General features: G+C 41.3%; 1 protein-coding gene across 1 annotated transcript in view; it reads right to left on the bottom strand.

The window, feature by feature from the left end:
• Positions 1-13,763, bottom strand: part of SHISA9 (shisa family member 9) — a 170,032-nt gene extending 156,269 nt beyond the window's left edge. Inside the window, exons 1-2 of the mRNA XM_051632615.1 lie at positions 13,130-13,763; positions 5,794-5,921 (exon numbers count right to left, since the gene is read on the bottom strand). Coding sequence (XP_051488575.1) covers positions 5,794-5,921; positions 13,130-13,737 — 736 coding nt within the window. The 5' untranslated portion in view covers positions 13,738-13,763. The remainder of the gene's footprint in view (positions 1-5,793; positions 5,922-13,129) is intronic.
• Positions 13,764-15,482: the final 1,719 nt, after the last annotated feature.

Below are 15,482 nucleotides of genomic sequence, written 5' to 3'. Positions count from 1 at the left end.
ACAAAAATTCTATCACCAGTTTGCTAGTGCTTTGAAGTTCTACTGGTAGCATAATTTCAGTTAAATGCAGTATCTAGAAATTAAAGTGGTTTAAAATGTGGTCTCAAGATAGCTGTGACAAAGCAGCATGCAGCTTTTAACCTCAAACAGAAACTATTTTTCTTTCTTCTTGTGACATGGCTGCTGCTGATGGTATGGGATTTTTCTTGGATGATTACTTCTGTAAAGTGTATAATTTAAATGTGGAATTTGTCCTCCTTGCTCTATATTACACTAAAAATGCATTAAGTAACCCTCTCACAAGGTTAATTTAGCTGGCTTTTAGCTCAGGAATTTCATCTAAACTATCAGATTTTTTTCAATAGTGTTAAGGTTCTTTTTGGATAGATCATAGAAACCCCATTGAAATGAGGTTTGCCATACTGGCAATGCGGGACTAAGTAAAGACTAAAGCTTTAAATGGGAACAAATTCCAAATACTTACCAACTACAGTTGCCTCTGTCACAGCACTTAATTTCTTGCTAGCTAAGTATGTCCTCCAGTTAAACTAGCCGTTTGATTCTCCCTCATTTTTCACTGACTTGGTGCACTCCAACAGCAGTGCCTCTTCACTTTTCCTGTGTCACTGTGCTAAAACTATCCTTTTCTTTGCCAGAAACGTACTAGTGTTGTCCATCTTTTCACTCACAAAACATGGCTAGAGCCCCATCTCTAGAGCTCAGCTTTTCTGACTGTACTTTGTCCTTCTAAGTGAGGAGAGGAACAGCCAATTAAAGTTTACGAAGAACATAGTCCAGTTCCTCTGGGCAAGACATGTGCATACAGCCAGGCCTAAAAAAAGCATTTTACTGTAATCAAGCAACCTAGATACCAATGAGGACAAATGTAGAGTTATTTTCTCAGTCCTCTGGATTTTGAAGCCCTCTGTTGAATGAGGTTTTTAGTACAGTTTCAAGGCCCATATCAGCAGAAGCATATTGTTAGGTAATACCTGTACATTCTTGTTGACTGCTTCTTCAATATGATGCAATTCATTGGCCAAAAGTTACTGTGTAAGTAAATTAATTATAATGTTTCTTACACTTGCTTATTATTTAATTATGCTTAGGCCATGCGATACAGTTAATCATCTGATAGAAACAAGTTTATGTATGTTGAACATAAAAATTAATAGTTTGCCAAAGACCACTGTATTCAAAAACAACAACAAAAAGCATATTAAGTAGGGATTAAAGATACTGCAAAAAATTCCTGCAAATTCTATCTGTATTTTCAGTGTCAAACTAGTGACAGTTTCTATTACTGGAAAAACAGGTTGAGCTTGTATTTTCAGAAATGAGCACAGGAATACACAATATAGAAAGCTTGTTCTACTATGCAAGAACTTTAAAAAATACCTTCCTATTTAAATGCTTACTGTCTGAACACAAATCAAAGAAGTAACAAAAGTTAACTTATCATAAAGCACCAGTCACAGAAATGTCATAGCATTGTTTTCAGCATTAGCGTTTACATTCAGTAAGTATCCAGGACAACTGGCACTGAAATGCAGCAGCAAATACATTATTCCCTTGCATATATTTAAGCAGATAAGAAGTCGTTTTAATCGCATGTGCTGCAAATCCTTGGCCAGTATTAAAATTGACCATTTGATACAGTGCAACACTTCCTTCTTTAAGCAGTGTGCTTGCAATTTACTTCTTTTCTTTCATGTTAAATTTTAAATGAAGAAATAATCCATGTGTGTCAAACTAAGTAAAAGCCAGCATTTCTCATTTTGAAACCTCCACAATGCAGAATTGGCTTCCCTTTAAAGTGTCCTTTATCTTGGGAGTATGCATAAATGCTTTAAAGATACCAGTGCAGGGCTAGTTGTTATTGAGGAGAGAGTAACTGAGCTTTTACTGATCATTAGGAATAGTGACTGTGGAGAGCACTAACTGAAGTATTTGTTTCACTCTGGTGTGATAGATTATGAATTAGAAATAATAGCAGAAATCACAGTGCAGAAATGAGCATGTGGCTATGAAGCCTCCTAACTCCCACTGCACCAGTATTATAATCCAAACAAGTTAAATAAATTGCTTACTTCTAACACAATAGGAAGAAAGAAAGAAAGAAAGAAAGAAAGAAAGAAAGAAAGAAAGAAAGAAAGAAAGAAAGAAAGAAAGAAAGAAAGAAAGAAAGAAAGAAAGAAAGAAAGAAAGAAAGAAAGAAAGAAAGAAAGAAAGAAAGAAAGAAAGAAAGAAAGAAAGAAAGAAAGAAAGAAAGAAAGAAAGAAAGAAAGACAACTTGAATGTTGCTGCTTTCTTAAGATGCATGAAAGTCAGGGACGAACAAACAAATTCTGCAGGAAGTTTTGCTTTTGGTTTTATATTTTTAATATAACTTTTAAATGTCCTCTTTTTTTTTTTTTAACATTATATATTAGAAAACCTGGATGCTATGACTCTTGGTAGATATCTTCTGCTTGTTTACAAAGCACCACTACATTCCAGTTTGTATGAATGAAGGGAAGTAACAGAAAAGTAATCCCAAGTAAAGAAGAGTACTGTAAGAAAATTATGTCTACTAACAATCATTAAGGAACAAACAGCTTTTCCTAAGATGCATCTAGGTTGCCTGGATTCACATGGGCAAAGAAAGCAAACCTGTGTTTATTCAGAACCTCCAATATGGCTGTTATTTTCTGAATATCTGAAAAGAGAGGACTAGAAACTGAGTAAACTGCAAGATGCTGAAAAGAGATCTCTACTTTTGGCCTTCCATTAGACTGTGGTTTTGGCAAATAGCTGTGCTAGCTGCAGGCAACTTAGAAAATCTTTGTCCTCTGGTAACAAACAGTCCAGAAACAAAAAAAACACTCGTCTTCAATGTCAGACATCATGCAAAGTTTGTCATTTTGACAGAGCTTCCCTTCATAAAATATTTTCAGAACGGGTTGGCAGCCTGAGCAAAATGTTTTCAAGGAGGCAGAAAGAGCAAATGAACACTCAACTTAGAATATTTTTAATAATGTTTGGCCTTTGGTAGTTTGTCTTCAGTATTCTGAAAGATGCAATATAGAAGGGGTACATCATACCCAAGGAATTCCTCCTTCTCTCTTTATATCTATGGATCAATGTGAAAAATACATCTCATATTTTTACGTCTGATTTTGAGGTGGCTAGTAGATAAAAGTAATAACTTAGAAAACTGAAAAAAATACATATCAAAGTGTCTGATGCCATAGTTTTGCACCATTTCATTTCTTCTATGCAAGTAAATATCTGGAACAGAATTTCTACAGAAGCTGTAATTCACTCTGGTTTACATGCCTGCAAAAATACCCAAAAAAGCCTGTCACTTTTCCAGCACTAGTATAGTAGCTGGTAATGCTGCACTGCCAGAGTTTCTGCAGTAATAGCCACTCTTTTCAGAAGTTCACTATAAAATTTCAAATTGCTAAGATACTGGACTTGGAAAAATATGTCATAATAATTTTTCTTTATACAGTTATTTTCTGCACCATACATGCACATGCTTTTAACAGCCTTTAGTAATTTGTGATATTCAGGTTAATTCTAGTAGGTCATTTAGTCATGTTTTAGATGAGTATGTCAGAATATAATGGCAACAAATACAGAATAATGATCTACTTGCTATGAAGTAAATGCATGTAACACCAGTTATAGAATGCCTTGAGTAATTTCACAACTTGAAGGTCTGCATTGAACAATCTAAAATTATTGACTTAATCTGTTAAGTTCATTAAAGACTGAAGCAGTTACCATTGTAGCTGCTTGCTTCTGAGTTTCTAGCTGTAGCAGGAATGCCCAAGCTGTATGTGAAGCAGTCTTGGGACTGCCCCTGTTCTTACCCAATGGATTGAGACACCTTCACAGTAGCAGCAGTGCTTTTGTGTTGTAAACTGCCGTGGTGCAAGAGCTATTTCACATATAATTTTTCCATCTGTGCTAGAGGGCCAAATTCTGAGACAGAGTTGTTGTGGGTGTCTAGGATCATTATAAGCCAAGATCCTAAGGTACTATTGAATGCAACTTTTTTTTTCTTCCTTCATGTAATAACTATGTGGCTCTGAGTTGCATTTATATGCAAGAGTTTATAGAAGCAAGGCTTGAATCTGAATTCAAATCCAAGAAACAATGAATTTAAGAACCTGCTGTGTTATATATTTTAGTATACAGAGAGTTTTAATCAAAATATCTAGTGTGATGATTATAAAAATATAGATAGAATCAATGCAGTAAGAATCTCTTTACTTTCTGGCTCCTTCATTAATGGGAATTCTGAATAAACATTTCACATATGAGAGAAAATAAGGATTGTATCCTAACTTCATTGCCATTTGGCATCTTTCTTGAAAACATGCTCACAGCAAGGATCAGAGGTCAGCAATAGAGCAAAGAGAGATAGAGTGAATATTCCCATGTTCCTTAAACCTTCAGAAATTCACCATCTCAGCTCCAGGGGGCTAGAACTCCTTTGGAAAAATTCCCCTCCAGAAGGGGTGTTTTTCTACAGTTAGGGATGTAATGCTGCAGCACTTCCCCCTCTGCAGTGTAGAACTGCACAGGCCCAGGTGGAAGTGGTTTGCTGGAGAGCAATGCAGACAGATTGGATGTCACCCTTCACTATATGTGGTGTCTGTATTAGAGGTCACAGCTTTAATTCTTTCCCCTTTGTAACTGTGCACATGAGAAATCACCGTCAGCCTCTAGCACCAAGCAAGTCAGCACTGCACACAGCATAGGAATCTGTTCTTTCTCCCATTGTTTTTACACCCTTTCCCCAACAGAAAGCAGCAAAATCTCACAATAACTGCCCAGTTCAGTCCAAATAAAACTCATTCTTTGTCCACATATAAGCAAATTTTCTGTTTTCTGTAGTTACAGAAAGATAAGGGTCAGTGCTTAAACTTTAAAAGTTTCAAAATACCAATGCAGTAAAAGTATATTTGCTGTAAAAAGCACATTTACATATATCTACAACACAGACTGAAGCCATCCTCTGCCTAATAATCTAAACTTTCCTGAATTATACTATTTTATTTTATAAACATATTGAACTTGAATTTTTTTAATATATTGTCTGTAATTTCTATGCATATATATGTACTTATATATGTATATAAATATATCCAAATTAAAATTGCAGTGGAACTGTTCATCAAAAAAAGGAAAATTCATGAAGACTGAGAAATAAGTTGCCTAGGACTTCAGAACCACTTGAAATGTCACCATATTTTTTCTGAAGTTCCAAGGTGCACTTCCTCTTGCCTTTCCCTTAGAAAGAAAAAAAAAAATGAGGAAGTGTAAACCACATACAACTCCATGCTCTCCAGGAACGTCACTATTTTCCTAGTGGAGGTGATATAACAGCCTAATGAGACCACTTTCTCACTGAATGTTACAGCCCTATGAAGGATCTTGTTAAATCTTGCTGTAAGCTTAGCTATTTGTATTTTAGTGTAACAAAACATAGAATAAGGCATAGGCTGATGAGCTGAGCAAAAACACCAGGTAGAAGGTGACGTACATACAAAACCAGTATCAGTCAACCAAAGCATCTCATTAAAAAAAGAAACAAACAAACTCATTTTTCTATTCAAAATTGTTTCATCTTAGTATTGCCCTATTTATTTACACTAGGAAATCCTTAATATTTCTCATTCTGAAATAAAGACTTACTAATTTGCAAGAACCCTCCCGTGACATCCTGCAATATTTGTTTCGTAATGCTCATTTTAGTGCCAGCATTCCAGATATTGGTAAAGGTATAATGTGACTTACGTAAATTATTTGGAGGAGGTCTCGTCTCCATGTTTTCATAGTGTTGCACGTGTACTACAATATTTAGATCTCTTTCCATATGATCTGTTGTACAGGGACCTTGAGGTCGCATAACATCAGCAAGAGCCCTAAAAACCAAACAAAATCAGAATGAACCTGTTGCAAAGTCTGTCAGGCATTACCAATATATTCCAAGTTTTTTTAGTTGAGATGCAGTCTGTCATGAAGTCTGCTGGAGAAACCAGCTCCACTCACAGCAAAATCAGGGAATCAGATTCATTGTGAGACTTTGCACCGAAGGATCTTTTAGGTTGCCTTGGACAGTGTGCTCGCAGTAGCACACAGAAACACATTGAGTTCTTTAGCTGTCTTGGCTTTGTAGGAACATCATTTAAGCTTGTTGAGACTTGGAGAGTTCTGCCATTGCGTGTGCTCAGCAGAGCTGCCATCTTGGTTAAGCTGAGCACCTCAGCACCTAACCCTTATCTATGGCTTTCACAAACTAGTTATCTTCACACCTAGATTACCAGCAGGACCTGTCAAAGTAAATTCTCATACATGTGCTTACACAGAGCACCACACAATGCAGTGGTCTTGGACATTGTCATTCAAAAATGTCACCAAAGTTGAAAGGTCACATGATTTTCATTAAGAAATCTAGTAGGCATAGCACTCTTCATGATCAGGGTTTTAAGTTTTTCCCATCCAGAAGGGAAAATAAAACATGTTATTTCTAACTTCTGTTAAGTGTCCTAGTCGTTAAGATGGAGCAAAGCTTGCACAGGAACACTCCTTGCTGCTTTTAAGTCAGTTCAGAAATAGGATGAAAGCTTTATGCTAGCAAAGAGGGAGCAAGCAAAAGGATTCCTCACAGTTAGGCCAGGCCCAACTTGATGCTGGTTGTGGACTTTTTCTGTAGAGCTGCAGGCAGTAACTATACCTGGAAGACAGACAGATTCATCCTGCACAGGTGTGTTTTCTAAGGACTAGTGTCACTGCTGAATGTACTGCTGAGTGTAAGTCCATTCTTAGGCATACAGATGAGCACACAGGTCTGTATCAGCCCTGTGGATCCCGAGTTACTGACTAAGTTTTAAGCTTTGAAACACTCTCAGCATGACAATGTCTACCTTTGGCCATGATTCTGGGCTATGGAGTTTTACCACTGACTTCTGCAGGAGCAGTATAAGCCCTTAGGTATATGATACATAGCTACCTGCTGAACTGCTGTGCCATACAAAATAATTGGCCCACCTGCAGAAGCTGTTGCTTTAGGCAAAGGAAAGCTATGGTATGTGTTACCAGTGTCTTCAGGGTCCACTGCAAGTCTTTTCTGTTCAGGTCAGTGCATCACTGACCATTATTTGCCTTCTTTTTTTTTTTACTAATTTTAATTCTTAGACCCCTTGAGCTATTTTTTTTAAGGATGTATTTTCTGTGCACTGTGCACTGTTTACTTTTCTGCAAAATTATATACAGTGTCCCAGATGCTGCAACAAGAAAGACTAGTTTACAAACTAGTAAATAAATAAAAATAAGTGCATATGCTGCTTAAAGTCATGGCACGTGCCATCTAGCTGCTCCACTATACTTCTGTGACATGAAAATTTCTTGATCAAGAAGCACTGTACTTTAAATATTAAAAAGTAGTTTAATTTAAGTTACAGACAGAGAGAAATCGTGAGCTGAATCTTGCTTTTAGATTGCAGGAGCATTGCTTTGGTACACAGCTTCTTTCTACAACATTCTGGTGTTTCATTGTGTTTATGGCTAGCATTATGTTATTAAAATATTAGTTACAGTTGTGATCAACGTGTTATAGAATACTCTGTTGATACTGCCAAAGGTCAAAAGACAGCTACCAAATGATTAATGGTATCACAGCAGTGCTCCCATTTGAAGCACTGCTTATACAGCAGAAATGGCAGAGCTGGCCTACATAGCAGAATGATACAAATTCAATATAAGAGATCTCACAAAGGTATAAAGAAAATTATGCAAAATAAAAACATTACATTGCAAAACATAGTTTAAAATAAGTTAAAATAATAAATATCTTGATAGCTAGTCAATTTATGCAAATATGTCTCTATACAAAGAAAATTTCTGACATCAATATTTATTATAATTCCAAAGGCAGGTGGACACGTTTCTGGAAAGGGAAGAAAAGCAAATTAGAGTCCCTAACTTCCACGTGGGAGTTAAAACTGTGAGGTGTCGTGATACACAGATTAGTATTTCCCAACTTTGTGTAAGCTGGTTTTCAGAAATGCTTTCTTCATTGCCCTTAATCTGATGGTATATATATTCACTGTAGACTGTGACACCCATGATAGCAGATTAACTACTGCCTGTCTGTGAAAAAGCCAACTAAGTTTTCTACCATTTTGGGGTGGCTTTTTTAAAAGGGGTTTTAAAGAATTATCTTTCCAACTCTCACTGTATTAAGAATAAAGGAACTACTCACCATGAGGTTCTATTTTTAGCAACACAGCACCTATGCTTATACTGTGTTAGCCAAAGTAGTAGTCTTCTCAGGGCAGAATAGCTGATATAAGAAAGAGTTTGTCCTTCTCTTCCACTGATGTCAGGGAGAGTTAAAGATGTGTAGCAGCTTGTATCAGTGAAATGCAAAGGAAATACTGTACTTGCATTTTGGTCTTTAAGGGATTTTCCCATATAATGAAATGGATAAAGGGAGGTTTGTGCTCCAATATTTGACAAAATCCTTGAATAGATGTTTTCTTCAAAAAATTCAACATAGGCCAACAGTCTGTTAGAATAGCTTCATGCATTTGTCTCAATTGAATGTCATCATATAGATTTTAATATCTGAAGAAAATGTTTACAGTAGGTCTGATTGAAAGATTACATATACATCAAGGGACTTCATCTACACTTTTGCTATACTGAATGGTTGCTTAAGGGAATGCAAAACAGAAGATTACCTTCTTATCAGGTAGCAGTATCATTAGGTCCTGTGTATTGATTTTGACTGCAGTATTACAAAAGTGAAGAAATGTTACCTACATAGGAGTTCATGGCCTAGAACTACTCACGTATCAAAACTTCAGCATGTGTCTTGCCATAATATTTTACTCTTTAGATATTTATATTTTCAGGTATTATTTTCAGGTATTATATACTATTTTCAGGTATTATAAGGCATGTAGAGCCAGGCATCTCCCCTGTGGATACAAGCTTCAAGAAGCTGAAGCACAGGTTATTTTATGAAAGGTCACTTGTCGTATTTTGCCTTCAAAACTGGGTCAAAACCCATATGGGAAATCATTTCACACATAGGATTCAAGATTTTTGCAAGTCAGACTGACTGTTTTTGGCCCCAGGCATACACCTCTTGAATGATCAACAAAAGATTTAACTCGTGAGGTCAGCAAATTGTGAGGGAAGACAGAAGAGCTCAGATGGTTCACAATGTTTGGAAGGCTGCTAACATACTGTCAGAAGCACTGTTTCAAAAAAAAAGAACAGGAGTTACAGCATAGGAGCATGATTGTAAATATTGTCCTTTCAGTTCTTGGTTTGTTTGCACATTCTCCACAAGGATTAGGGAAGAAGACAAAGGTGTGGGTTTATTTATAGAAAAACCTCCTCCTTGACATAGAAGTAAAGCTTTTCCCTTTTCTACTCATTTTTAAGAGATGATTCTCCACTTTAACTGATGGAACCTGGAAGTCCCATTGATGTAGAGTTAAGTAGCAAGAACATGCTGACCTCATATGCTCAGCAGAGCTTCTAGGTCTGCTTCAGGAGGCAAATCAATTCCGTTTCATTTTAGGCACAATGCTGCCACATTTATTCCCTTTCCCATATCTGATAACAGCCACCATCTTTTTCCCTTACTCTCTTAGAAAGCAGGAGGGTAAAGGAAGAGTTACTCTGTTGGGCTAATACTGTTTCAGCTTAGTACTTGGACACTAGCTGAAGGGAATATTTATCTCCTTTTAATATTAAATAACAAAAATGAGGAGAATGATATATTAAAAAAAAATCATAATATGATATCTAAAGCAAAATATGTAGAGTTAATTGTGTACTCCCCTCTCCATTTCCATCTTCCAGATTTACAGTTCCATGCCAACAGTAAAAGTGTTTTACTGAAAAGCACTGATCTAACAAAAAATAAAATGTCAGCAGTGCCACAGTTGGCCATTTTTCTCAAAACAAAAGGTAGTAACAAGCTCTCTGGAAATCAGACAAATTTTGGCTCTTTTTCCTTAAAGGACTTGCCCAAAAGATTTTTTTTTCCTATGGGTTGCTTTCACTATATGAATAAATTTTCCCAATGCTTTTTCATTGTCAAATATTTCAGGAAAATTCAGTGAAATTAATGGAGTGTTCTTGGTTTGTTTTGGTACAGCAGTAAACAAAATGTAATGTAAGGCGAGTGTGTAGAAACTACACTTGCCAAGCCTGTGAAGTTTCCTTTATTAACATTGTACCACTCTCAGACATACCAGTGTCTTGCTTCAACAGCAGATCCACTGTCTGCAAGGTGAAATAATGCAAGGAATTAATAAGTGTGGCACAGTTTTGCTTCCTATTTATAAGTCAGTGATCTTATTCCGATGTGTTAGGTCTCTGTTCATATTTTTCAATATTTTTAGTAAATCAAAAATGGAAATAGATAATTTACACCAGTTGTATTCTGTTCACTTTTTTTAAAAATCGGCCCTCATTTAAAAATACCAGTTTAGATTATGCATTTTCTTTTTCAATAAGCAGAATTTTCCCTTCCATAGGTGAGTGTGTTCACAGGTATGAAGAGGATTCACATTTCATGTAGCCATTGGCTAAGGAAGGGAAAGGAGGCAATCTTAACTAAGGAAACAGATGACAGATCAGCATCCATGTGTTTCTTGCTGCCAGCCAAAATGGAGTAACACTTAGTACTTTTGGTTTGGCCTACCAGATACTCTGAGTGTATTATACTTTAGCTTATTAATAAGGTTCAGCACAGAACAGTTATTTTTTGTTTGTTTTTTCTTACATTGTACTGATTAATGTTATAAAAGAAGGGGAATATGAATGCAGGCTACATATTCTTTGTAATTGTTAGTACTATCTGTTTTAACAGATAAAGTATTTCTTAGACATTGCAGCCTTTATTTCAGAACATGTAGTGTAAAATGACCCAGGGTGGAGTATTTTAGTTAAATACACATTTGAGGACAAAAGGTTACTTCAATTCTTCACTCAATGAAGAGATTTTTAGATTGCTGAGGGGATTTACAAATCTAATTCCTTTTCAAAATAGTGGCAACCTCACCCCACAGCTGTAATAGGAGTGTGAGAACTTTTCAAAAAAAACAACACTACAGCACTCCTTTTTCAGAACATGACTAGCTATTATGTGTACTGAGTGGGTGACTGTTTTTCCATGTGATCATGACTTTCCAAGTTTCTATATAATCCTGATTTGAACAGCACAAGATCTCAGACACTGTTAAGTAATCAGGGTAACAGACAACCTTTTCTGAGAACCACTTCAGAAACCTAATCTTTATGCATACATGACTGAAGGATTTCAGAATTACTTTTGAATCCCCTATAATTCTGTTTCCATAAACTAAACCAGAATATTTTTTCAGAATACTTCACACCTGTACTTTAGATGGCGAATATTTCTACTAGTAGATATAGGAGCTATTTAAGAAATATCAAAGCAGGGATGGCTACAACTTCACTCTGTCCTGGTTTTTGTAACTGTTATGATCCCTGCCTTTATGCCTGCATGAAGACACTACAGAAAGAGGCTGAAGCAAGGGAGAGCTTTTTCCAAAAAAGCTCTGTAGTTTAAGAGTAAGATTTTAAAAAGAAATTGGGATCCATGTATTGTTTTTCTCTGTTAAGTAGTTGAGAATATTCAAAATGTCTAAAGGATTATTATACCTTGCTCAACAAAATCCATCTTTGCAGAAATACCACTGACACACAGTGTTAGTTTGACTAAAATATCTGCAATGTGCTTTGTTCCTCAGTAGTAAAAGCATATCTGTATCAGCCAGTTTATAAATAGCAAATAATTGCTAGTGAAATGGTGATGCATTTGCAGTATTTTTGTGGCTTTCTGTGTTCATTTCAGGATACAAAGTTAATCAAAAAGTCATGAAAAAACTTCAGTACAAAATAAGGCCCCAGGTGTTGAGTTGATCTCTTAGACTGTCTTTCAAAGGATGATTCTTCATTTAAGCTTTAAAGATTGTGAACTAACCATTACCAGTCAGGGCAAAGGGAAGCTTTCTGCCACACGGCACGTCCAGTAGAAGGTATCCTTTTAATTGCATTCCATTGCTAAAGTTACCCAGTATGCTGGAATCTATTCAGGCTCTTTAATGGAGCTGTTTGTCTTTTTTAATGCCTTTCCCCCATCTGCTTTACTTTCATGTGCCTGGGATTAGCATAAAGAATCAGACAGACTGCAAACTTGACAAATGTGTTATGCCTTGATTTTGAACTGCTGTGACAATCTGGGTTTGAAATACATGTTGTTAAAACCACTGGGCTCTGTCCCGAGCTGCCCACCTGGTTATCCACCACAAGGCAGCAAGTATCTTGAGTAGACCAGGCATGCCCAGCTCTAGGGGGGGGAGGTTCTCTTTGATATAACTCAGCCATTACACCATGGATACAGAGTATAACACACACATAGTCGGATGAGGCAAGACTTTCATATTTCATTTTTTACCTCTCAACAGTAATTGAAAAAAATGTTAAATTCTACAATAGCTTTTGCTTTTTGTGCTCTCCCCTTCCACCCTAGCTGATTTTCACAGCTTAGAAATTTTACAAGTAGCTCACACACTTGCAAGGGCTGGGGGAGTAGGGAAGGTCCTGCCAAAACCATTTTGCAGCTGGGGAGGGAGGGTGAGATGACATTTGTTTACATCCTGTTGAGAAGTAAAAACATTTTCCAAGCTTTGAAACAGTTGAAAGAGAGAACTCATCAGGCTTTCAGTGTTGCTGGTTTCAGGATTTTTTTATTTCCTATTCATGCACAGTATATCTGGGAACACTTGCTGGGTCTTGCTGGGGAGAGGGTCAGACACTGCAGATAAAAATGGACTGTCTGTGCAGACTCCACAATTATTTCTAGTCTTGCTCAATACACAACTACTTTGATAACCGGGGCTTGGGGACTCACAGGAGCTCTGTTCTCCAAAGTTGGTTTCTCTCAGTTGCCTTGCAGGGGAATGCAGCCTGCGTGGCAGGAGTTGTTTGTTTAGCAGGCATGCATGGGTTCCTCTCCCCTTTTTAGGGGCAGGGGGAACAAACAGGGGGGAAGGGGACCCTGCTGCCTGGTGCTCAGCCTTACCTGGACATGTGCTCCCGCTGCGGTCTGTGTGCCTTCTCCAGCCCTAGTTTGGTGAAGATCCCCACCAGCACCATGACTGCCACAACCCCACAGATGATGTAGACAATGAGGTTGGTTTTATCCCTGGTAGGGTCATGCAGAGGGTCGTCTATGCGGGAAGGAGGCTTCCCAGTGTTCATCCATAACGGCGTCTCATAGTTTGTGCAGGTACTTTGATCCAGCCTCGTCTTTTTGAACTTACAGCAAAACCTGAAGCCACAAGTGCCGCAGCAGAAGATGAACTCCCCCGAACTGCAGTTAAACGGGGGGTCCCACTGCCCCATCACGTCAAAGTAGCCCCTGCAGAAGTCTGGGGTGGGAGGTGGCTCGGAGGGGTCTAGCTGTTCCCCAAGGCTGGAGTGGTTTCCTCCTGAGAGCACCACGAAGCTCCCCAGCTGCTGGCCAGCTTTCTCCTGAGCCCGACACATCAGCGTGAGAAGGTCCGCCACCAAGTAGCCGAAGAACAGCCGAATAAAGCCTTCCATTCTGCCTCCCAGCCCGGGCTCAGCGATGCTGCCGCCGCCGCCGCTGGAGCTGCCGGATGCTGCGCTGCGCCAGGAGCTGCACATAAAGGGGCTCCGTCAGGGGCCGGGCGCCCGCTCAGCCCGCGCTCGCCTACAGCACCACGGACAGCCCCGCGCCGGCCGGGCCGGGCTCCCCGCCCCGCCGGTGTCCGCAAGCCCGTCGGTCTCCCTTCCGGAGCACCGAGCGCACGGCACTTGTGGAGTGCGCCGGGGAGGGAGCGGGCGGGAGGAGGAGGAGGACCGAGGGGTGGAGGAGGCGGCAGGACTGCGGGGCACGGCGCGGCGGGCTGGGGAGAAGGGGCTGGGGAGAGGGGCGTGGAGGGGGCCACGAGGCGGGAGGGCTGAGGTGGGGATGCTGCAGGGGCGGGAAGGAGGAGAGGGGGCGAGCGAGGAGCCTCTCCGCGCCGCCTGGTGCCAGCGTGCAGATGCCGGGGGCACCCACCTTCCGCTCCCCTGCGGAGCCCGGCGCGGTCTCTCGCACAACTCCCTCAGCCAGCCAGGGCGCCCGCCGAGCCCTGCCTGGAGCCGGGTGAGCCCGCGGGAGGCGACGGCTGCCAGGGCAGAGCGCGGCAGGCTGGACGGGCTCGCCGCGGCATCCAGCCGGCGGGGAAGGGCTGCCGCCACAGGGAAAATCCGCCTTGGCGGGCGGCTGGCGGGTGAGATCGAGGGCGAGACAGCCCGGCGAGCCCAGCCCGTCCTCCGAGACGCCCGCGGGAGGCTGCGCGCCAGAGACCCGGGGCTGCTCGCCGTCCTGCCTGCCCCCCGCCCCCTCCCGACACCCTTCTGCGGAGCCTCCCTCCAGCAGCCCCTCCGAGGGGCCGCCGGCCTCCTCCTCCGAGCAGCAGCCCCTCTGTGGGGCTTTCCCCTCTCCCATCAGCCCCGCCGCGGAGCCGATCCCCCCCTCATGCCCGCGAGGGGCCGGCCCCCTCCCCGCCGTCCCTTACATAAGAGACGTCCCGCCCCGGGCCCGCTCCCCACAGGTGCGTCTCCAAAAGCGCGGGAGCGTCTCCTCGCTCCCTCCCCTCCTCCCGCCCCGCGCGCGCCGCGCTGAGGGGAGTAACGGTCAGAGCGCGCGGGCCCGGGCGCCTGGCCAGGGCGGGGGAGACGGAGCGGGGGCGGCCTCAGCCCCCGCAGCCACCCCGCGGGTCCGGGGTGGGCGCCTCGGCAGAGCCGGCGGCAGCTCCGGGGAAGGGAAGCACAGTGCCGCTCTCCCGATAAGTAGAGCGCTGCTTCTCCTGGTGACAGCTGTCCTCACAGCGCTCCCCGAGATCCACTCACCTGCGAGGCCGAGGCCGGTGCTGCTGGCGGAGCGGTGTCCATGGGGCCGCCCCTCCGCTAAACCATGGCCGTGAGCAGGCGCTGCCCGCGCCCCGGTGCGCTCCGCACAGGTACGGTGTTACTCGTCCTGCATGCTTCAGAGCGGGGCTGCGTTTGTGTCTGCTGAACATCCGCTGCTCCTGCACATCGTTTATTTAAAAATCTTGTTATAATGTCAGTCAGACTGGCTCCAGAGGACACAGTGAGGCTGCAGGTTGTTTGCAAGACACAGAATTAAAATAACTTCCCTCAGAAAGAGAACTGACTCTGGGAAAGACTTTTTAGCGATTCACTCCCCATCCCTGTTGATTAACTCTCTCATCTCCATCTTTCAGTTTGGCAGTAACCTGCACAAGTAGTGATAATATTATCCTGAATACTATGCTGCCACCAAATGTAGGAAATAAGCCCGTTATGGTTTGATTTACCAGTGTGGGCTGGTACTTAAATCAGCTGCCCTTTGCCATAGGGCA

Source organism: Apus apus, chromosome 14 (assembly GCF_020740795.1).
Source record: "Apus apus isolate bApuApu2 chromosome 14, bApuApu2.pri.cur, whole genome shotgun sequence".
Lineage (NCBI taxonomy): Eukaryota > Metazoa > Chordata > Aves > Apodiformes > Apodidae > Apus > Apus apus.
This window is presented reverse-complemented; position numbering and strand designations above follow the sequence as displayed.